Genomic DNA, 24,294 nt, shown 5'->3' with positions numbered 1-24,294 from the left:
TAGCTATCATAATTACTTTTTTTTTCAGATGCTCAAGCTATCTTAATAGAAGAAAAAAAGCAAAACCAGAATAAAAGATAAGTATCTTTAGTTCTTGCAATCTGGCCTCTTGAGAGAATATTGTGCTAACAATTACAAATTAATTCAATTCAAGAAACATGTATTGAGCACCTATACCACTTGCAATGGACTGTGCTAAACACTAAAGACACGAAGTGAAGACAGTTCTCTACAGTTACAGAGTTTACAATTCACTGGGAATTGAGGTGGGAAATAAGACACTCTGGTAAGCAATCATGATACAGTTTAGAGTGTGACAAATGTAAAGGACAGGTTCAAGAAGAATTATGAGAAATCTGAAAAGGAAGAGATCATTTCCAATTTTGGAGGGGTGGACTGGGGTAAGATCATCAGGAAAAGCCTCATAAAGGAGAGAGTACCTGTTAGACTGTAAGCTCCCTGAGGGCAGGGTCTGTTTTCACTTTTGTTTTGGTATTCCCCAAAGCTTAGCACAGAGCCCTATGCACAACAGGTATTTAATAAATGTTTATTGAATTGAATTGAATCAATCGACTGATTGAAATTGAATCAATTAAAAGAAAGCAGGGATTTCAACAGAGATTGAGGGGCAGGGGAGTCTATTCCAGATATTGGGAGATGAGAAAAGCCAAAGAGATGGAATAGAGAAAGATGAGAGTATGAGTTCTGGCTGAAAAACCATTTTGACTGGAACATGGAGTGCGTAAAGTACAACAGTTTGACATATGGCTAGATAGGATGAGTTGGAGCCAGATTGCAGGAGGCTTAAAAATACCAGGCTAAAGAGTTTGCACTTTATTCAGTAGACAATAGGGAGCTATGGATGTTTTTTGAGTAAAGAAGTAAAATGATCAGAGTGGTTATCCTCTAAAAATTACTTTGACAGGGATATGAAGGCTGGATTAGAGAAGAAAGAAAAATGGAGGGAGAAAGATCCATTAGAAGACTATTTCAGTAGAAGAAAAATGCCTAAACTGAAGTCATTATAATGGCAGTGGAAAGGGATTACTTAACTTCTCTGAACCTCTTTTTCTGCATCTTCAAGATGGGGTTGGAGGGTTGACTCTATGGCCTCTAAAATCCCTTCTAAATCTCTGATCCTATGATCCTGGGACATGGTCTTGGGACCAGAAACCAAAAGCTCGTTGATGAACACTTGTTGAGTATCTTATAGTGTTACAATTTTGTGTATGATTTAGACTAAATAGCCTCTGAGGCTCCCTTGCAACTCTCAAATTCTGTGATTCTATGAAACCCTTATATATGGAGCAGTATAGCCTCCTTCACTTTCCTCCAATAGTGGAAAGGCCACCATTCCAGGTATGCCCCAAGCCCACCAGGGCCTATGGAGTTGTGAGTCTATAACGTGGAGTCTTAACCTGAAGTCCATGGACTCCCTGGAAGTCTAGGAATAGATTTCACAGAGGGTTTGTGAACTTGGAACTTTTAATATTTTGATAACTATATTTAAATATAATTGGTTTCCTTTGGAGTCCTATGTATTTTATTTCATGCATATAAAAACATTATCCTGAGAAGGGGCCTATAGGTTTCATCAGGTTTCTGAAAGGGTTCATAAGACTAAAACGGTTAAGAACCTCTGCTCTATAAGCCATTAGAACATTAACTACAGTAGATTTGACAAAACTGGTTTCTAAATGGAGGAGGCTTGGATAGGCATGTGAATAGTGTGGCCCCAAAGTATACAATGATTCATCTGGTAGGTCACTCTGAATTTAAAAACTATAAATATGCCAGTTTACTAGCATACATTTGATATAGAAGGCAATAAGAATGGTTGCTTTTTTTGACTTAGGCTGCCTGACTTTGGATTATTAGGTGCTTTTTTTTTTTTAAGGAAACAAACAATTTCCCAAGTAAAGATTAAAACTAATGTGAGTTTCAGTTATTTTTGCAAGGGTGAAAAACCAAACCAAAAAAGCCCCAACCCAACGTTGGAAACCACTGAGCAGGGAGAAGCAGCACCAGGATTCCAGGACCTAATTAGCTCTTTCCTGGCATCTACTACAACTTTCAAAATGTTTTCCAGCTCTTGCTAGGGTGTGACAATGCCAAACCATGAAAGTCCCTTTTCACAGAAACAAAATCAACTTTTCTTAGGATACTCACAGTGAAAATAATTCACTTCACTAAACTTTAAAGCCATGATATGGCAGAAAAATACTCAACCAACTGTTACTTTATTCTTTCTTCTTTTAAAAGAAGGAATTTTTTTAAAAAATTGCCTTCTAGGCAGCTGGAACCACAGATGTGGCTTCACCCTCCTTCGACTTCATTTTGTAAGCAAAAGCAATGAAGGAAATCCATTTGCCACAGAAAGAGATCTTTCTGTCCTTTGAATTTTTCGTGTAAAGCTTCATTGGTTTTATGCCATTTCAAGTGTTTTGTTTTGGGTAGGACCTATTATTCCATTGGCATAAGTAACTCTCAGTGAAGAAACTCCCTCTACCAATGCAGATTAGCACCTTCTCTGAAACTTAGAAGTCTAAAACAGAGGTGCCAAAATCACAGCCTGCTGACCACCAGAACCAGATTAAAATGTAACTGGGAAATGTCTAACAAAATATATAAAAATGCAATAAAACACAGACAATGCCAATTTGTAGTTTTCTAAGTCAATATGCTGCTACTGGGATCCTTTCTACTTGAGTATGACACCAGTGCTCTAGAATATTGAAAAGTGAAATAATTCACCCAGGGTCGCACAACCAGTATGTTTCTGCCTCAGAGGCCAGCTCCCTATCCACAATGCCAAGGTACCTCTATTAATTTTAGAAGTCTGAGGAATTAGGCAAATTTCCTTAGCCTACAGTGTATTCCCGTATATGTAGATCAATCTGAACATTATATTTTACTATTAAATCAAAACAGCAAATATTTACAGAGCACGTTCTGTGTAATGGGCACTATGGAGGACATGATGGCCTTCTTCCCTTAAGGAATTTATGGTCTAAATAGGACAGCAAGATTTAAATGATGAAAAGTTAAATAACAATATAAGAAAATGTCCAAAGGCAGAAGAGAATGGACAAATGAGTGGCCTAGACAATAAATGCAATCATTTTAGAGGGGACTTTACATAAAGGTCTTTAATAAGAAGCCCATATTTTTAAGGATAATCATGTTGGTTCAACAAGAGCTTTAAAACCTACACATACCCATAAGTCTATATATGAATTCATGAAGAATCTGGGTCTTGTGTAGGGACCTCTAGGTGGAGAAGTCTACTGATCAATTCAGATGGGGAATGTTTTTATCTTAGTGGCCTTGGGCACTAAAAGGTTAAATGACTTATTCCTAGTCACAATGCAAGAGAGGATTCTGGGGAAATGGCAGAACAGGTCAGAAAACTCTAGACTCTCAAATTTCCTCCAAAAAAAAAAAAGACAGAACATTGCCTTAAAGTGAAGTAGAACACCAGAAACAAGTCAGGGTAAAGCAGTTGTCTTCAGGGGTGGAGGCTTGGCCTGAATAAAGTGCAAACACCTCCAGGCTGACTGCTGAATCAACAAACAACAAACCCTGGGAGCAGTTGGGTTGGAAGGCAGACTCAGCCCAGGAACTTTCACCTTGTGGACAGTGTGGGGGTCAGACAGCTGAGAAGGAGAAGATTGAGGGACCTTCCACTGTGAGGGAAGGCAAGCACAGCTGTGCTGACCAGCCATGGTCCCGGGCTGGGGAACTGGTAGGAGAGCAGTCCCTGGTTTCAGTTCCAGAGTTGAGAGGACAGTTGAAGTTGGCAGCCACCAGAGGGACTATGGGAAGCAGGAGTGAGTGGTTTCCGAGTGCCTAAGTTTAGGCCCCAAGAGAGAGCTTGTAAAATAACAGTAAGAAGGACCTGAGGCTTGGGGCATCAAACCCCACACCTCAGGTCTAGAACTTGATTAAAATAATAAGCTGCTAAAAACAAAACATAAATATAAATGAGTAAGCAAAGGGGAAAGAACCCAACCATAGATAGTAACTATGGGGTTCATATTCAGAGAAAGATAGTGAAGCTAAAAAAGCCACTCTTTTTCTCAGTGAGAAATGTCAAATGGTCACAAGCCCAAAAAGAGTTCTTGGAAGAACTTAAAAAGGATTTAAAAAAATCAAATAAATTAGAGGAAAAAAAGAACAATCCAAAAAAATCAGGAAAATTATGAAAAGAAAGGCAACCAACTAGAAATAGACAATCAAAAACTTAAGAAAATAATTCTTTGAAAACTGGAATTGGGCAAGAGGAAACTAATGACATTATAAGACAGCAATAAATAATAAAACAAAACCAAAAGAATGAAAAAATAGGAGAGATATGAAACATCTCATCAGGAAAACAACCGATCTGGAGAACAAATCAAGGAGAGACAATAGAAGAATAGCTGGACTAATTAAAAGTTATGATCAGAAAAGGAACCTTGATACAATGTTACAAGACATTATTAAGGAAAATTGCCCTGAAGTTCTAGAACAAGAAGACAATGCAGAAATAGGGAAAAAAATCCACCAATCATCACTTGAAAGAGACTTCAGGAGGAAAACTTAAAGGAACATCATAGCCAAATTTCAAAGCTCCCAGGTTAAGGAGAAAATGTTGCAAGCAATAAGAAAAAAATTGTTGATGTGTAAAATGAGTAATTTTATTTTAAATTAAAATTTACTAGTATAAATGAAACCAATGTAATCAAGATTAGGAAGAAAGCAGCAAACTGGGGGGAAACCTTTCATAGACAATCTCTCAGATAGGAAATGACTGTGATGGAACACTGCTGTGACATAAGAAATAATGAGTTGGTTGATTTAGAAAAACATGGAAAGACTTGGATTTATGAAGGAAGATGCTCTCCACCTTTAGAGAAACAGAGGACAAGTGAAATATGTATAGTGGGTCTTACATACATGTATATGTATGTATATGTATATATATGTTTATAGGCATGTATGTATATGCATATATATACACACATATACACATATATATTAGTGTTTAATTGCCAGCTTCTCTAGGGTGATGTAGGGAGGGAGAAAAATGTTTTTTTAAAGTACAGAGCAGAGAATAAAAGAAAACCTAGAAGAAAGCACAGAAAAGCTGGGTTGCTTTGAAAACAATGTGTAGTATTTATTGCATAGGTTTTCGTAAAATGGAAATTTATTGTTTTATATTGAATCATCTCTTATGTTCTGCTCCGTACATGGAAATGCCCTTTTTTTTTCTTTTCTCATTTTGTATTTAAGTTTAAAATGAATGGGGGGAAAAAATCACAGTGCTACAATGTGTCAAAGGCAGAATGTACATCCAAATCCTCCAAGGCAGGTCTCTATTTACTATGAAATACTGCCTCTAATATTGATTTATTTGCCTAACACACTATAGGTGCTTAATAAATGCATATATAGATACCCACATATGAGAGGAAAGATTCTTTCTAATTTGTACAGTTTATGTAAACAATTTTTTAAAATAGGATTTAAGGGGGATAATTATTTGAAATGTAACAAATCAACTGATACCTTGTTGCTTGCTGGCCTCAAAAATACACAAAATCATGAAGATAGATGAACACTAAAACTGTGAGATATCGAACACTACAAACACTCGGTACTCAAACTAAGCATTAATATCGAATGGTGCAAATGCATATCTGTATGCACTGCTAAGTGTTTTCTGAACCCAGACTGAAGATGTGGATACAGAGAAGGCAGAAGACAGAGACAGACAGCAGACAAGGCAATTCAGATTTTCGACAGCACTTACCTCTGGCTCACAGGACATTACTTCATCTGATTACTAAATCTCACTGCTTCACAGCTTTTATTAAAAACTTGAAAAGCACCACTGCTAAACAAAGTTATTATAGTAAATACAAATACACCTACTTTAAGGTACTTGCCACTGGAATTTGCATGAATTTGGAAGGAAAAAAAAGCTATGTGCTTCAAGAACTTTGAAGAGATTTTATGAATCACATTTTTACTGGTTTTATTTTCTCTTTTACTCTTATCCCAAGAAAGGTCTCAGTAAAATTTGCAAGCATATAGTCTTGAATTTTCTTTAACTGAGCAAACATTGAATATGTTGCACAAATGATTACATACTCAAAAGTCTGACTTGGGTACAAAGACACAACATAACCATGCCTATTTCGTACCAAGAAAGTCAAGTACATTTGGAAATCTTTATGGATTGTACAATGAGATTATTCGCCAGATATCTTTTGTAGACTGAGAGGCAGTTTGAAAATCACAGATCCAGCAGCCTATCCCTTTCTTTACTAGATTGCATGATGACCATTTTTAGCTAATGTAGTATTAGAAATTTTCTGTTTCCTAACCAGACAGTCATGACAGAGTTAACCAGTTTTAGAAGAAAAATCATAAATGCAGTATATGGAATATTGGGTATCCCTAAAGTCTTAGTGCAGTTTTAATCATTTTTTAAAGATTACAGACAATTAATCTAAATGTTGGGGCAGCCAGGTGGTACAGTGGATAGAGCACTGGGCCTGGAGTCAGGAAGACCTGAGTTCAAATACAGCCCGAGATATTTACTAGCTATGTGACTTTGGGCAAGTCACTATGTTTGCCTCAGTTTCCTCATCTGCAAAATGGGGATAATAATAACACTTCCCTCCCAGGGTTGTTGAAAAGATCAAATGACATATTTATAAAGTGCTTACATATGCCATTTAAATGCTAGTCATTATTATTAGTGGCTCAAAACTACACGAAGACTTTTGGGACACCCTAGGCACAATGGATTAAGCCACACCTTAGGTCTGTAGTTTGTAGGTACTGGCTACTTACTGCTTTTGTTGGAGAACCAGTTCCTGGTATGCTTGTCTCTATGAAATATTTCCTAAGGAGATGTTTACTTAGATCAGGACTATCCATCAGAATGTATGAACAGAAGAAGGCCCCATGACGAATCAGAAATATAGCAATATCCTCATTCCCTAAAGAAGAGGTAAAAAAAGAAAGCTGAGAAGATTCAGTCTCTCTCTCTCTCTCTCTCTCTCTCTCTCTCTTTTTTAAAGAAACCATAAGGAACTGGTCATTACCAATGGTGGGGAATTCAACATGTGAAAGAGGAACTAAGAAAAAATTTGCTCTGGTTTAACGTCTCTCTGTATATTACTTCCCCTGAAACATCAAGATCCTATCAGTGACAGAATTTTGTGGGATTTTGTTATTTGGGTACCTTATAACAATGCTCCCATGTGAAAAAGTTTCTTTGTGTTTCTGTATTTCCCCAAGTGCAAAGGAGGAGTCAAAGAGAAAGATGAAGAGAACAAGGAAGAGAGAGTGAGAGACAGAAAGAGAGAAATAGAGAGACAAATACTTAAATATAATAATATGCTTGGAAACAGAGGAGGGAAAACTAGTTATAGATGCCTTCATCTGGAGGAAGCTCTGAGAACATAGGAGATTGTGGTTACTCTATGGACATGGTTCCACCTCCACTAACAGCTTCAACTGTTGTTAACAATTTAGAAGAAACAACAGCCCAAAATTATTAAGGCTTGGTAAAGACTTCAGTAAGTGCAATTACATACCTGACTTGATAGCTGCATAGAGTGGTAACCTTATAATGACTGGAAATTCATTCTTCCTTACTGCATAGCTCTCTGGGTCAGCACTGTAAGTAAGTACTAGGAGTTTAACTACATCTAAGTGTCCTTGTTGGCAGGCGATGGCTAGCATCCAATTCAGCAGTCGTTGTTTGCTGCACGGACCTAGCAAGGCAATTAAAAAAAATCCAAAAAATACATTAAACAATCCCATTCAGTTTTATCACTATGATCCTTTTATTTTGGCTGCTAATAAATACAAGACCTGATTTAATTGGAAGATACTTGCATCAAGTTGATAACATTTGGCAGGAGTGTGGGGGGAATAGATGGTTCTTCTTTTAAGTACCATGATACTCTCTCAATTCTTTGTTAATTATAACTGATATTCAGAAATCTTTAGGAGCTACTCCTTGAAATAACCATCACTTCCCACTCTACTCGAGCATGAAAGCTATTTAACAAGCACACTGAATGAACAGACTGCGTGGGTTGTAGTGCTGCAATATCCTCAAGTTCAAATTAGCATGACAGCTTTTTTTTTTTTGGTCCAATCTCCATGGAAATTACCTCATTCTTTGCATGCACCCTTAGCAACCTTCCATCATAACATCATCTCCTTTCCAGAGCCTCAAGGAAAAAAAAAAGTCTGAAAATCCATGGTTACTAAAGAGTTCCCAAACCTTACCAGATTTTCTTAAAATAGGAAGTTTACCTGAAAACTAGAGAGGCTTGAAAAGTGACTCATATGATATATGATATACACCATATGATATATGAAAGTGAATGAATAATATTTCTTATGGGCTACCTAATTGCTAACTAAATTTCCACAGTTTCAAGTTTAGCTATGTCCAGGCTGGACTGAAGAGAAGTCAATTGAAAAGTGTTCCCTGGTCATATGGCCAGGGCAAAATTTAGCATACTCTAAATCCCAAAGGAAGATGGTCCTTTAGTTTAGATACATCTTCTTCCTTCCCACTCTTCAGTTAATCTCTTTTTGGTAACAGGGAGTAGTAATTATATGTTGAGGGCCAGCACTGACAAGTCAGAGGATTCAGGCCAGTCCAGGTTTTACCTGTTGATTTCCTGTGTCCAGTGGCTGCCTAAGTCAGAAATGTGGGCTCTCCAATCCCCCTTGCTCTGACTCTCTTGAGAACAAAAGGACCTTGAAGATTACAGGAGGTGAGGAAACTGTTCAGGGGGGACTCTCCCTGGTTACTGTTCCCATGAGAAAAATAATTGTTGATACTCTGCCTTTGCTACTCTGCGTGCTGTTTCCACGAATGAGGTATAAAAACCCTAGCCCTCAGATTAATAAACGGAGCTTGTTCTTTACTTGCTACCCTCCTGGCCCACCTGTTTCTTCCTCTATCTCTCATACTCGACCGGAATATAAACATAGCCGTGTGTGCAGGTGCTCGCAGCAATTACAGATTTATATAATTCAGCAAAGTAACCCTCAGCAAGACAGCTGATCTACCAGAAAATGGGAAAAAAGTCTCCTTTCTGTAGCCCCCGAAAATCATTTTGAGTTATGTCAGCATTCTCTTCTAGCCCATCAGTTGGTCTAGCAGAGAGATAAAGAAAGGAATCTTGGGGTAGCTAGGTGGTGTAGTGGATAGAGCACTCACCCTGAAGTCAGGAGGACCTGAGTGCAAATCCAACCTCAGACACTTGACACTTACTAGTTGTGTGACCCTGAGAAAGTCACTTTACCCCAACTGCCTCACAAAAGAAAAGAAATAAAAACAGAAAGGAATCTTGCCAGGATCCTCCCTATTCCTAGCCTAGAGAGGATCTTAGGATAGCCTTGAGGGATACCATTGGAATTAATCAGTGCTGTGGTTGTCATTAGCAAGTCTAAGGTACAGGTAAGGGGAGGAGAATGAAAAGAATAGTAAAACGCCAGTGAAGAGAGAGCTAGGAATAAAGAAAAAGAAAAAGAAAGTGCTATATGTAGTAGACATAATGATAAATATTCAAACTGAATTTTTAGTGTACCCAGGCATCATCATCATCATCATGCACGCCAGTACAATAATCATTGTCCCAAATGAGTAATTAAGCTTGTGGCTCTTCCAAGGGGTTCTATGGGGCCTGATCTGAAAGATTCCCCAAAGTTTAGGGACAAAGATAAATCCAATCCAACCCAATTAGCATTTATTAAGAGCTACCAGGGATAAAAAGACAAAATAAAAGTACTTAGTCCTTAGAGGGTTCTCAATAGGTTATGGCTTGGCTCAGTCTTCTTTGAGTGAATCCAAACCTCATGGAGTGCTGAAACCAATCTGTCCTCTACCCTTTACTCAGAAATCTTCTAGATAAGTGGGATTGTCTGAGGATAGGGAAAAACCTCTTAGCAAAACTTGAAAGCGGATCTGGGATTGATCCCAGTACAGACCCAAGGCATAGTACTCCATTCAGAGGAGAAAACCCCTATTCCACCAGACAGAGACACATGGGCATAAAGTATGCCAGGTTGATGCTGTATCACTGTAGCTTGTTTGGGCAATGGAAACACCTCCCTCTTTAAGAAAGCAGGGGTGGTAGAAGGTGGATCTCCCCTACTTTTTTGTTGATTGCATTTCGGCCACAAGAAAAAAATCGCTCCTAGCACTTAGGAGATGGACCTGGAGGAAGGAAGATTTAAGTTCAAATTCTACCTTATATAATTACTAGCTGTATGACCCTGGGCAAATTACTTAAAATCTCTCGGCCTCTATTTACTCATCTGTAAAGTAGAGATCACAATAGCACCTACCTCATAGGGTTGTGGTGAAAATCAAATGAAAATAACATATAAATTACATATGTGATGCTTTGCAAATGTTAAAGCACCATGTGAATGCTAGTGATAATTTTTACAGCACCATCATTTTGGCTATGTATAATCCCAAGTACGGTTTTCCATTATCATCACAATAGCTTATCATTTTGCACAGCAATTTACAATTAAAAATGCTTTATGCAAGTAATCTCATATTAATCTTAGTTCCTGACCACTGGGTTTCAATAATAATAATAGCTAATCTTTATATAGTGTTTACTATGTTTCAGGCACTATGCTAAGGGCTTTACAATTATGATCTCATTTGATATCTTACATTAGCCCTCAATTTTTGTAAGTTAATGTCAGAAAGGTGTCTAACTTTGCACTTTCCTTCAGAGGGGAGTTTTCACAAACGAGCTCTTTTTTATTTTGCTTTGCCAAGGAGGCTGGATACCCTGAATCTTTCTAAATTTGAAGAGTTTGAAAAAACGCTTTAAAAAAAACTACCTAATGATATCTGTAGCTTGCTGGTAAATAATAATATCCACTCATAACCACCCTGTGAGATTAGTATTCCAAGTACTGACATCATTATTTTACATATGAGGAAATGGAGATCAACTAGTTAAAAGTATCAGCGTCTGGATTTGAACCCAAATCTCTCCTAACTCCAAGTCCAATGTTTTTTCCATCACTCCATGCTGAATACTCATACCAGTCCTTGAAAGTTTGCCAGTACACTGGGATGCAAAGCCATGGTATGTCTGGTAAATGGCTCCCAACCAACAACTTACCCAGTAAGGAATCCAGTAATTCTTTTACAACATCCATGTGTCCAAAATAAGCGGCCACCACAGCTGGATTATCATCATTTGGCTCCGTGGGTAACTCAACAAATTTTTCTTTGAGAAGGTACCTCACTGCTTCTAGATCTCCATAGGCCGCAGTGATGCTCAAAAGCTGGCACTGGGGAGAACATAAAGAGATCTAAGCACAAGCTTCCTTCTTAAAATCCTGAGGTTCTTTAAAAATCATCTCACAAACTGGACAATAACAATACACTGAGAAACAGGTTGGTTACAGTGGGTCAAGGACCCAGCAAGTTATTGAGAAAAGCGAGGAGTAGGGCTAGAGAACTATCGGCTCAGAGAATATTTCTCTCCTGCATGGGAGCCCCAGCCCAGACCTCTCATTTTGCAGATTAGGAAACTATAGGAGTGATGTGGACTTGGTTCAAATTCACAAAAGAAAATAAAATACAATCAAGACTGGAACCCAGTGCTCTTTCTCACTATCCAGAACCTAGAAAGAGGCATTGGATTTGGAGTGTAAAACACATCTTAGGACTTCATTTCTTCACATGAGCTTTAAGATCTCTTCTAAGTCTAAATTCTATGATCCTGATTTTGTGATCCAAGGGAAACCAGCTGTGAAGACATCTGGGAGAAGTTTTAGTTTGCAATTACTTGAAATATTCTGATATCATGTTATTAATGTGATTCACTTCACCATATTTATTAAGTACCTATTCTATGAAAACACAATGCTAGGTGGTAACTGAGAAACCAAGATCAGCTAAAATTAGTTTCCACTCTCATGGAACTTAAAATCCAGTAAAAATTTATAAGGTATTCAGTAGACCTGACCCCTGGGCCAGACTAAAGGCAGAAGGTCCTGAATTTACTGATTTTCCTGAGCTACAGAGCTAAGTCCCATAACTTAGAGAACTAAGTCACCACATCGCAAAGATTCTGGGTTCAATCAATCATGAATGCACACACAGCAGTTTTTTCCATTATGAGTATCTTGGAAGTAAGCAAGTTACTGATTACTCATTTTCTTTTCATTTATTATCTCACCCAAATCTATTCTAAATCTCATCTAAATTTGTTTCTGAAAGGTAGATGACAGTAGTATTTACCGGTTGCTTCCTCTTTCTCTTCCCAAGGAACACAGAGCAGAAATCAAAATTCCCCTTCCGTGAATCTTAAGATAACGGAATTTCCCTCAGTCTAGAAATTAGGTTATTGGCCTAGCATAAGTCTAAAAATGTGAGAGAAAGGTCTGATCTATGTATACAGACTAGGTGGCCCTTATTTTGTTTTGTTTGGGATGTGCTAGGAGGAATCTTCATCTTAATTTTTAAAAAAGCCCCTCATACTAATCACTGTTGCCTGAAATCTCACCATTAGAGATTTCCAACATTTAATTTTGTTCTCTATTAAAATATAAATACTTCTCAAAGGAGACTTACACATTAATCTTTCCAATGACTTTATACCTTAGGAATAATGAAGGTATAAGACTGATTCCTAAGAACACACTGCATAGGGACTAGGTTTGCGAACTGGGAGCTCACGAGGTGGAGGAGAGAAGAATACTAAAAGTAGAGGTTAATGATGCTCATCCTTCTTGACCTATCTCCTGTGATAACCCTCTTCTCACTGATGTCCTCTTCTCTTCAAGTGTTTGTCACACTACTATATTCTGGTTTTCTTCTTTCCCTTCTGACTTATTCTCAGTTTCCTTTGCTGGATCCTCATCCAGGTCATGCACCCTTAAAGAACCAGGGTTCTGTCCTGGGCCCTCTTCTCTTTTCCTTCTATCTTATTTCATTTGGTGAACTCAACAGCTGCCACGATTTCAATTATAATCTCTGTACTAATGATTCTCAGAGCTACTACTCCAGTCCTAATTTCTCTCCTAACCTCCTAACGCACATCTCCAATTGCCTATTAGATATCTCAAACTGGATGTCCTGTCGACATTTTAAACTCAACACGTCCAAAACTGAATTCATTACCTCTCCTCCCTTCCAAACTTCTTTACTATTGTGCAGGGCACCACCATACTCCAAGTCTCCCAGACTCAAAAGCCTAGGTGTCGTCTTTGAATCCTTATCTCACCTTCCACATCCTCTGTTGCCAAGGCTCATCTTTTTTACCTTCAAAAATCTCTCACATATGTCTCCTTTTCTCCTCTGAACACTGCCACCACCCTCGTGCAAGTCCTCATCCCCTCACATCCATACTATTTCAGTAGTCTACTGGTTGCCCTCCTTGCCTCAAGTTTCTCCCCATACCAGTCTATTCTTCACTCAACTGACAGATTAATCTTTCTAAAGCTCACGTTTGACCATATAAATCCCTATTCAACCAACTCCAATGGCTCCCTATCACCTCCAGGATCAAATGCAAAGTGTTCTGTTTGGCATTCAAAACCCTTCACAACCTAGCCCCCACCTAACTTTCCAGGCTTCTTAAACTTTACTCCCCAACACATATCATTCAATCCAATGACATCGGCCTCCTTGCTATTCCTCAGACAAGAACAAGACACGCATCTCTTATCTCTGGGCGTTTTAACTAGCTGTTCCCCATGCCTAAATTATTCTCCCTCCTCATGCTTTCTCCAAGTCCTAGATAAATTTTCTTTTCTATGAGAAGTCTTTCCTGATTCCCCTTAATGCTAGGGCCTTCCCTGCATTGATTATCTCCAATCTATCTGGTATATATGTATATGTATATATGTACACACACACACACACACAACACACACACACACACACACACACACATGCATATTGCTTGTATACAGTTGTTTCCTTCTTGCCTCCCTCGTAGACTGAGCTCCTTTGAGAGGAGGCACTGTCTTTCTTTGTATCCCCACAGTGCTTAGCACAGTGTTTGGCATATACTAGGTGCTTGGTTTAAATGCTTATTGACTGACTGGCTAAGTTGAAGACTAACTTGGCCAACTTGACACTTTTTCCTGAACCATTCCTAGTCAAAGAAGAGGAATGCTGTTGCTAGAAATACCCAGTAGTGAACCTAATTCCCTATTTACAACCTATTGAACCCGGGTTCAGAAGTGGACCTCTGGGAGTGGTGGAAGCAAAGTTCACTTGGGATGAATTTTGTTGTCTATTGTTAGCCCTAAAAGCAACAAAGAATCACAAAATTTCGGAGTAGAAAGGGATCTTATTGAAAAAGATTCTTCACTACAACACACTTCACAGGTTATATAGGTGTTGTATAAAATCCACAGTCTTTGCTCTAAAAAAAAATTTATTCTGAACCTAACAAATACCAACCAAAACAAACATTTCTATATACATGGTAGAACAAAAGAAGAGGACTATGCATAAAACTATAAATATCTAGTATGTACGGCTTGATTTTCCTTTTAAGCTTATGATAAATTCAACATAGAACTTTCAAAACTGCCCTGCTTATCTATCTTGCCTTCTGGATTTCTTTCTGTTTTCTCTTGTACATTTTTGGATGCTTCTCTTTATCTCTTTAGATATTTCTCTATTCTTCTCTCTAAAAAGAGAGAACTCTCTTTTCTTTCTTTTTTTGTGGCAAAGCTATTGCTAGCCTCCTTCTCAACTCTTTTCAATTGAAAGAAGAAAAGAAAAGAAACTTCTTATAACAAATATGCAGAGTTAAGCATAACAAATTCCCATATTGGCGTGTCTAAAAATATATGTCTTATTCTTTACTTTGAGGTCATTATCGGTCTTCTGGAATTGTGAGTAGATATGGCTCATGAAATTATCATCCTGTGGTCAGTGTAGTGACAAGGCTGAATTTGGCTGGACTGGTCTGCTGATTGCGTAAAGCTATCTGGGGTAGAGGGAAGTGTGAGAATAGAGAAGTACAATGAAGTCTTTTAATCCCACCTCCTTTCACTGGTGAACTTGAGACTCAAGAATCTTGGTGTTCTGCTATTTTTTTAATGGAGGTACAATTTAAAAAAAATGAAAAGAGCACTACACTTGGAGTCTGAGGAGCTGGGATGCATCACTGCATGACTTTGTGAACAAGCCACTTAACCAAGTCTGGGTCTCTTTCCTCATCTTTAAAATGAGAAGGCTGGACCAGATAACCTTTAATGTTCCTTCTGGATCTAAATGACTGATCTGATGATTCTAAATCTCAATATAACCTCAAACACATTGTTCTTTACACCAAGTTTTTCTGATTCGTCATCCTGGGTAAAAAAAGATATACGGTTTTCAGTGTTGCTCCAAAATTAGAGAGGATGTGTTTTAATCATCTCTGAGGAGCTCAGCAAATTTTACAACTTCAATTTCTAAATAAAGAGATTAGGTCAGCCAAAAGTGGAAATTTCTTCTCTGTTCTGTTTTCCACTTCCATTGGGCCAATTAGGATGGTTATTTCTGATGATTTTGTCTTTTACTGAGGGCAAGAGTGTAGTTCAGGGCAAAAGTGCACAAAATCATAGGTTGTATACAGCTAAGTGACATCAAAGGGTTGCTGTCCTGCCACCAGCATATACAGAATTTAAAAAAATGTTTTATAAGGAGTGGAATAGGAAATGAAATCGCTAAATCTTAGGAACAGAAATAACCATGTTTATCCCAAGTGATATATTAATGTAATTATAAAAACAACATAATGTGCATGCCATCTAATGTAGGACCCAACAGTGCTGTAATCTATAACCTGAATTCCAGGAAAGCACTTGCATTAGCTGAGATGCTATTGTAATTGATTAAATGATTCACCACATGCAACAACCAGCAGTCTAGACCACAGATGATTCAATGTTTAAAAGCTTGATTCTCTAAATGTGGTAAGGAATATCATAATAGATAATACAGGCAGGAGAAAGCTAGAAGAATGAGTGGGCTATAGGTTCAGTTAGACCCTGTGTGTCAGTCAGCCTGAGAAATTTCCAGAGATCTCTAGCCTGGAATGGGAAGTCTTGAAATTTAACAAACTCTAGTCTTTTAGAGCCAAACAGGATTATATTCATCTTCGTGATCTAGTGGCAAACTTTACTTCCAAATGAGTAATCTTCTCTCTCTCTCTCTCTCTCTCTCTCTCTCTTGTCAGCACAGGGAATACTTCCAACTGAATCTGGCAGCTTTTCTGCTTTCTTTTTCTTTGTCTAGAAATCTTTGTTAGATAAACATACTTTCAAATAGCAGTGAGAAGCTAAAACCACAGTTGCCACACTGATTACCTTATATTAAGATACAGATGGTATTCCTATGTAATCTGACTCCAACTTTCCTTTCCAAACTAATTCATGCCACTCGCCTTCATATTTTCTATTGTCCAGTCAAATGGTCTACTGAGCTTTCACCAGACTCAGCATTCCAACATCTCCTGTGTTTGTGCCTTCACATAATCTAACCCCTATACCTTGAAAGCACTTCTTCCCTACCTCTACCTCTTAGAATCTTTACTTTTCTTCAATGCTTAGTTGAGATGACACCTTTCCTAATCTCCCCAATAGTTAATATTCTTTTCCATCTGAAATAATTTGGTATTTATGTGGTGGGATTCTCATTCCTTCCATTTCCACCCACACTAATAGGATGAATCTACAGAGGGGTGACTGATACCACACTAAGTGTTTTAGAGGAAACCTTGTGAGGGGTTACAATTCTAACATTATGGCACCTGAGCTCCCCGCTGGCATGCTTCCCATTAATAGATCATTCCACTGACTCAATTAACTCTTAAGAAAGACCTGAACAAAAGGCAAAAGCAAGAACATTAACAAAATATATCATTCCCCTAAACCTAGGGGACACTCTTCCCCAGACACACAGAGAACCCATAGAGAAAAGGGGACATAGACGTAAAAAGTACTATGGTGGTAAGGCACACATGTAAAGAATTCATGTGGTCAAGCCAACTCACAACTCTAAAACAATGGCCCCTGATGTTCTTTTTTTTTTTAATTGGGACTAACCTTACAAAGTTCATTAATGAGTGTGGCACCTGTGTTAACCATCTGGCTCCACTGTTAAGTCAGGTTGCATTGTCTTGATGTTTGGGGAGGGGGGGAGATAGAGTCAGGGTTGCACTCTTTCAAAAAGGGCAAATATCATTAACCTAGGATTTGCAGAAGCTTCTCCATTTCAACTTTTTGGATGAGCTAAAGAGACTTCTTAACTTCTCAGACAACAGAAGAGTTTAGCTTCCCTTTTCTTCCACACAGCTCTGAGGTCTTTTCTTTGACCAACCTTCCTGATTCAGATCTGGGCTATCTCTGTGAGAGGCCTCATTCTGAATTGTGATGTTTAACCAGTATGCTTACCCAATCCTCATCTCTGCAGAATAAACCATAACCATGCAATAGATATTTGCCCAATAATCACAAAATGGCACTGGGGTTCAGAGTTCCCCACTTTTAAACTCTAAATTCTCTTACTGGTCTTACCCAAATGAACAGCTAGGGAATAAGACCTTGAGACAATCTTTGCCCTGGTCAAGTGCAATGGCTCTTTTTAAATCCAAGTCTCATATTTAATTATGTATCTTCCCCTTTCAATCAGCAAAACTGCCAAAGTCCAAAAGATGTCTACTATATCCTAGAATCAGAAGGGAACTCAGAAGCCACCTAGTCCCACTTCTGATAATGTACTTTCTTTTAAAAAAGATTGTTACATTGTATTTTTGTTTGTTGTGTTAAATATTTCCCAATTATATTTTTAAATATCCATCTTTTTAGTTCTAAATTCTCTCCTTCCCTAATACACCACCCCCTTCCATTGAGAAGGCAAGCAATATGGTGCCCTGATAACGCACTTTATTTGTGGCCTTGGCTAAGTCTTCTCTCCCCTTTTTGGAAACTGGGTTTACCCCAGCCCCCTTTCCTATCCTGCAATACCTCTCAGGTTTTCCACCATCTTTAGTAATCCCTGACAGTGGCTCATCAATCATATCTTTGAGTTCTTTCAATACCCAAGAATGTAAAAGTTATCTGGGCCAAGTGACTTGAACTCAAAGGCAGCTAGGTGCTCACTTGCAATTTCCCTACTATTCTGAGATATCAACTCCCTCTTAACCATTTTGGTTCTGTCCCTTTGAGTCCAAATATCATTTGCTGTGTCAGAAAAAACAGACACAAAGTTAAGAATTGAGCAGTTTTCTGCCTTCTTCATCATGTTATCATCATCCCACTCTCTGGCTAAGCAGGGGAACTCTCCCTAACTTTGATCCTCTTCTTTTCCCAAATATAACTCACCTCCATTCCCAACTGCTTCTTTTTGATATCCCTATACTATACCTGCCTTTCTCCCCCTGTTTTATTTCATTGTGAGACAGAGCCATCTTGACTGTTTCCTTATACGACTGCATGCATCTTCTTAAAGTATCTTTTAAAAAGCTAAATTGATTGGTAGCTCTTGTGCGTAGAAATTGGTCCATTTTTCCTCCTCAGACTTGTTTCTCTTTGGGTCTTTCAAATTTACTTTTCCAGAGCTTCCCATTCCTGTTGAGCTGGCACATAGTAGGCATTTGATAAATGTTTGACTGACTGACTCCTCCTACAGAATTTTAGGCTCTCATAGATTGATTATACTTAATCTTTCTTTCCTTAAACTCTCTGAAATCCGTTTTTCCAAAATCTAAGATGCATATGAGTCTATTCCCAGATTTCTGCTCCTCTGTCACAGACTCCAAGATGAAGTATCACTTCCCCTTCAAGGTTCTCACTTTATCTCAGCAATCAGTTCTTCCTCATTGGTAATAATCAGTTCTAAAATAATTTTTTCCCTTTGTGCTGGCCACATTTTGAAAAATAATATTATCCATAAAGCAAGTCAAGAAATTATAAGTAGGTATGCTTTTGGCAGAGAGAAGATTTCAGCACACATCCAAATAATCCCTCATTACTATTATATTACTGGTTCAGTTACAGGTTTGTGATTGATTTCCCAAAATCTTCATCCAGTTCTTCTGTCTGTAGTATCTGCTGATGATAATATTATTTCTGCATCTGCCTCAGCTGATCTTAACCCAAGTGTTCACCACCATGCTAATCCCCTTTAGTTGGTAAATATAGCTTCTTAACATATGCTATTACTGAGCTTTGTCTTTTATCTATCCTGTTTCTTTTGAAGAAAGTATACCTTTCCAGAGCCATCGTCTAGTCATGAATCTTATTCTACTAAGTTCAAATTTACTCTCTTGTATTAGGATCTCTATCTCATTCTTGTTATCTTTGTGCATTTATATATAGGTAGCTAAAGCTATGGAAAGTTTTGCTGTTGTATTCTTTCTTGACTTTCTCCTGTGAATTTTTTGGGTGTAGGTACTGCTATTCTTCTTCCTATATTGTATCTACTCTCTTGATGGATAAATATATATGGTTTTCTCCCTTCACTCACCTTTTGAATTGAAATTCCTTTTAATTTCACTTACAAGACCCTAAGCAAGATTGCAAATCTCTTCAGTGGCATCACATCAACCTCCCTTGGCAGGGAGGTCCCAGGAACTACTATTCATCACTTCTTCCTTTGACCTGGAGTGGCTGCTTTTTTATCTGACAGCCCCTGTAGACAGATGTCACCACTTGGAAAGTAAGCAGCTGCTTCTTCAGAGAATACAGCTCCTTCCTCTTTGGCAAGAGCCTTCTGTCAGCTTCTTAGATATATACTCCAAGTGTGCAGTGATCCTTTTTCCCTTTGCTTTCTCTACAAGTCATTCTTTCACCCTTCAACTTCCTGACACAATCAAGATTCCCTAATCTGTCTCTTCAGATCCTTTTCTCACTAAGTTTTCACTTTGAAATTCTTCTTCATCATAAATAAGGATTTTAATTCTGCCTCCCCAACTAATTTATGTTTCATAAGAACAGGAAATATGAATTATTCCTCTTTTTATCCCCAGCACCTTACTTTTTTTTCAGAAAACACTTTTATTCTTCCATATGACCTAGAGAAGGAAGAGGTATTCTCACCTCTTCTGAGAGACCAAGTGTGTTCTTTGAGTAGAGGCTCCTTGGACACGGCAGCAGCACAAACCCCTTGCACTCAGTGTTGGCACACTTCTTGGGTATATGTGACACTACCCAGAAGACTGTAAATTCCTTGGGGGAGAGGCTATTTTCCTTCTATCTTTATATTCCTAGCCCATTGCACAATACATGAAATGGGCATTTAATACATGATTAATTAAATTGAATACCTATTGTCACAGTTCAAAGTGTTACTTTTGAGTAAACTCAAGAACTGAAACGAGTACAGTTTAGGAAGCAAGTCAAGCCAGGCTCCTCACTATGTTACTTGAGTAGATGGTATGCTACATATGCTGGCACCTGGGTGCCCTTCCCCTGCCTACTGTGCCTCCTTGTTCTTCATGTATCTAAGTCCTGCCCTTCTGCGGAGGCACACCTCTTCTATGAAATCTTTCTCAACTGATCCTGCCATAGTCAAGAAAAATGGAGTAGATGAGCAGGCAGACTTCAGAAAAACCTGGAAAGACTTGAATGAATGAGTGAAGTGAGCAGAACCAGGAGAACATTGTACACAGTAACAGCCACAATGTGCAATGACTAACTTTAATAAATTTATCTCTTCTTAGCAATACAAGGATCCAAGACAATTCAAAGGACTCATGATAGAAAATGCTGTCCACATCCAGAAAAAGAATTATGGAGTCTGAAGGCAGATTTAAGCATATTATCTGCTCTCTCTCTCTTTTTCTTTTTTTTTGTTTATTTCTTCTTTCTCATGGTTTCTCTCATTTGTTCTAATTCTTCTTTACAACATGACTAATATGAAAATAGGTTCAATATGAATGCATATGTAGAGCCTATATCAAACTGCATGCCATCTTGGGGTGGTGGGAGGGGAGAGATGGGGAGAAAATTTGGAATTCAAAATCTTATTAAAGTGAATGTTGAAAACTAAAAATAAATAAATTAAAAAATAATAATGGAGTAATAGATTGCTCCTCTCAACTCCCATAGCCTCTATTATTTATACCCTTCCATCAGCATGTTGCACTCTACCATGTATTATATAATTTTTTTATGCATGATCCTGACTTGTTGACTAGTCTGTATGCTCTACAAGGACAGGAAATACAGTTTATTTATCTTTTTATCCTTGGCACCCAGTATAGTGACTTGTGCCTGGTAGGTATTTAAAAAATGCTCAGTGTTCATGATCACAATGATAAAGATAATAGTCAATCATAAAGTGAATCTGAGTCAGCATGATCCTAGGACTAGAGACCTAAGAGAGAAAGTGGGAAATTTTTTTCTAATTCTATCCTTTTCTTTCTTTCTGTCTTTCTTTTTTTTTTTTTGTTAGATCTGTCTAATTCTGTCTCCCTCATAAACTATTCCTGGATTGCCTTCTGCTGTCTATCCCATCTCCTTCTCTCTGACTTGTTCTACAACTGAGAGATTTTTTACAAAGTAAACTGGGAGAGACAGCATGCCATAGTAGGTAGAGAGCTACCTTGGAGTCAGTAAGACTTGAGCTCAAGTGCTACCTTGGACACATACTGGCTATATGACCCTAGGCAATACCCCCAAGCATCTCTCTAAGATTATAGGTTGCTGCGCAGGTATTGATAGATATTGGTAAAGTGAATTTCCTCCCTGGGAGTTCCCTATACCAATGAAATCATAGGTCTCTAATAAAAAATACAAATGAACCACCCCCTCCTCCCCTGCAAAAAAACACTCGTCCAAATAAAGTGAGTTGGACTACCTAAACAAGTCACTACAGCAAATTACACAATGATCAAATAAATTTTGTCTTTCTTATAAAATTATTCACCTATTGCCTGAAGAAGACCTTTGAAGATAATTTACTGGATACTAAAATAAAGTGGATCAAGTTCATTTCTCATCCTTCAAATGTGAAATACATACCCATCAATGCAAGGAGAGGGTCTAGATATAACCTATTTTGTGGACCAAGAGCCCATGCACGATGGATGTAGCTATTAAGGTGAACTTGATCCCCATTTAAAATTTTTCCTAAGGGATAATGACTTTTCACAACTGTGCCAAACTAGTAGCATCAATTCCTTCCAGCTTTCTATTTGTATGAAACAGTGAATGCTTCCTCAAGATGTCTGCCATGCATTTGAGATCTAAAGCATGCTCCAAAGCAGGAGTGTCAAACTCAAATAGAAACAGATGCCTGCTGGCCATATATTGACTTAGAAAACCACCAATTACCATCATCTATGTTGTATTGTATTTTTATTTATTTTGTTAAACATTTTCCGATTCCATTTTAATTTGGTTCTGGGTATATTGGGAGTTTCGTACTTCTGCACTAAAGCTAAAGCTGACATTTGATAATTCTGTACTCCCAGAAGAATAACACACTTCTTCTGAGTATGAGAGTAGAAGTTCAAGAACAAAGCAGCTTAAGCAATCAGAATGATGCTTTCACTCTTTAAAGCACATTGTGAAATCAGGAAGCTTAAAATTAACTCGAGGATAAAAAAGGCAGCAGATGGAGAGGCTGCCTGTCTTATAATCAATGGTTCAGTACCTTATGAGGAGCTAGATTTGATTTAAAAGTATATCATCCTGCTCATCTACCTGACAGTAGAAGAGGACTGAACATTTAGTGGCATTGCTAGTTCTTTCCACAAACACCCCCCCTGACATCCCACAAAAAGCATTACGATAACCAAAAGAGCTTGTCAGTGTCTTTCATATCAAACAGTGAACTCCCCAAATTTGAGAACACGTAGTATTCATCCTACCTTTTCCAGATGTGATATGCTCTCTTCAAATACTTTAACCAGCTCTTGGACCTTACTGGTTTTTTCCTTTTTATATGCTGCCTGAATGCTTTCTATCATAGGGGACTGGTCTATGGAGACATTGCCCAGCGTGGACTGTTTGCTGCCCATGTCCACGGAACCTGTGATAAAAAAAGAACAAAGAAATGTTCATCATCACTGCAGATACTGCACAAGTGAATCATAGCAAAGGAAAAGCAAAGGGACAATCTTAGTTATGTAATTTTTCGGTGCATTAAAAATTACTATGGAGCAATCCTAAATGCTTCCTGTCACCAAGGTATTACACATGGAACCAATTACTTTTCAGCAGGGACTTGAAACTGTTTCTAGAGGGTGATGACTTCCTTTATCTCCACTGGAGGTGACTTCCAAAGGGAGGCTCCTTAATACCTAAAAGACCAGAAGATGCTGCCACTGAATTCTGATTCACTGAAGGCATTTGGCAGCTGAATGCAGCCCTGTAAATATACAGGCAAGAATGCCACCTGGAGTAGTTTGGAGGAATTGAGTTGGCTGTATTGACAAAAAGTCAGTTTGGAATTGACATTTTGATCTGGCTGTTAAGACTCATTTGATAGATGAAAGCAAAAGGCATTGAAGGGAAAAGGCACTGTCCTAGAAAGTTCCTCCCACCCCCTCCCCACTTTAAAGCTGATGTTCATGAGACTAAATCATATGTATGGTGGTGGAAGACAAGCTGGATCTTGGAATGTAACTACTTGGATAGTTTCCTAAGGCCCCTTCTGCAATAGAAACATTCATTTAACACAGTGAATGGGAAAAACACAGAACTGGGAGTCAGCAGACCACCATAATCCTCACTTAACAAGTCACTTAACCTTACAGAGACTCATTTTCTTCACATGGAAAATAAAGAGGTTAGGCTAGATGAGCTCCAAATTCTCTCTCTCTCTCTCTCTCTCTCTCTCTCTCTCTCTCTCTCTCTCTCTCTCTCTCTCTCTCTCTCTCTTTCTCTCTCTCCCACCCCCCTCCTTACCCTCCCTCCCTCTCTCCTAAATCCCTAGGATTATGTGAAATTTCGCTTGGCTTTAGCAGTAGACCTCTGCCCTGTTCACATCTCGTTAACTGCCAAAATGGTACTGATATCATGTGTTAGACATGTGCAAAAGTGTACTGGAGCCAGCTCTAATAGGCAAATAAATTGTTAAATTGTCAATGTGAGCATTTACACCTCAGAAATTGTCCTACAAATCAGGGCTTGATTTATTTTGTGGATTGTCTAGACTTAAGAAAGTGTTAGTAATGCAGATTAAACTTAAAAGTGTGCACGCATACATTTCCAGAGGCCAGACTGTTAAACATTTACCAGTACACCCCTGTATGACTACACAAATATTGCTTGAGCTCA

The 24,294-nt window shown here is 38.3% G+C and overlaps 1 protein-coding gene across 3 annotated transcripts in view; it reads right to left on the bottom strand.

The window, feature by feature from the left end:
- Window positions 1-24,294, bottom strand: part of LRRK1 (leucine rich repeat kinase 1) — a 153,394-nt gene that overhangs the window by 83,987 nt on the left and 45,113 nt on the right. For all 3 annotated transcript variants that reach the window (XM_020963705.2, XM_020963714.2, XM_020963732.2), the window contains exons 3-6: window positions 22,884-23,044; window positions 11,175-11,346; window positions 7,593-7,772; window positions 6,844-6,992 (exon numbers count right to left, since the gene is read on the bottom strand). In XM_020963705.2, coding sequence (XP_020819364.1) covers window positions 6,844-6,992; window positions 7,593-7,772; window positions 11,175-11,346; window positions 22,884-23,044 — 662 coding nt within the window. The remainder of the gene's footprint in view (window positions 1-6,843; window positions 6,993-7,592; window positions 7,773-11,174; window positions 11,347-22,883; window positions 23,045-24,294) is intronic.

This window comes from Phascolarctos cinereus, unplaced genomic scaffold (genome assembly GCF_003287225.1).
Source record: "Phascolarctos cinereus isolate Bilbo 61053 unplaced genomic scaffold, phaCin_HiC Scaffold_3;HRSCAF=262, whole genome shotgun sequence".
NCBI classification, from domain to species: domain Eukaryota; kingdom Metazoa; phylum Chordata; class Mammalia; order Diprotodontia; family Phascolarctidae; genus Phascolarctos; species Phascolarctos cinereus.
Note: the sequence above shows the minus strand (reverse complement) of the source record. Positions and strands in the feature narration are given on the sequence as shown.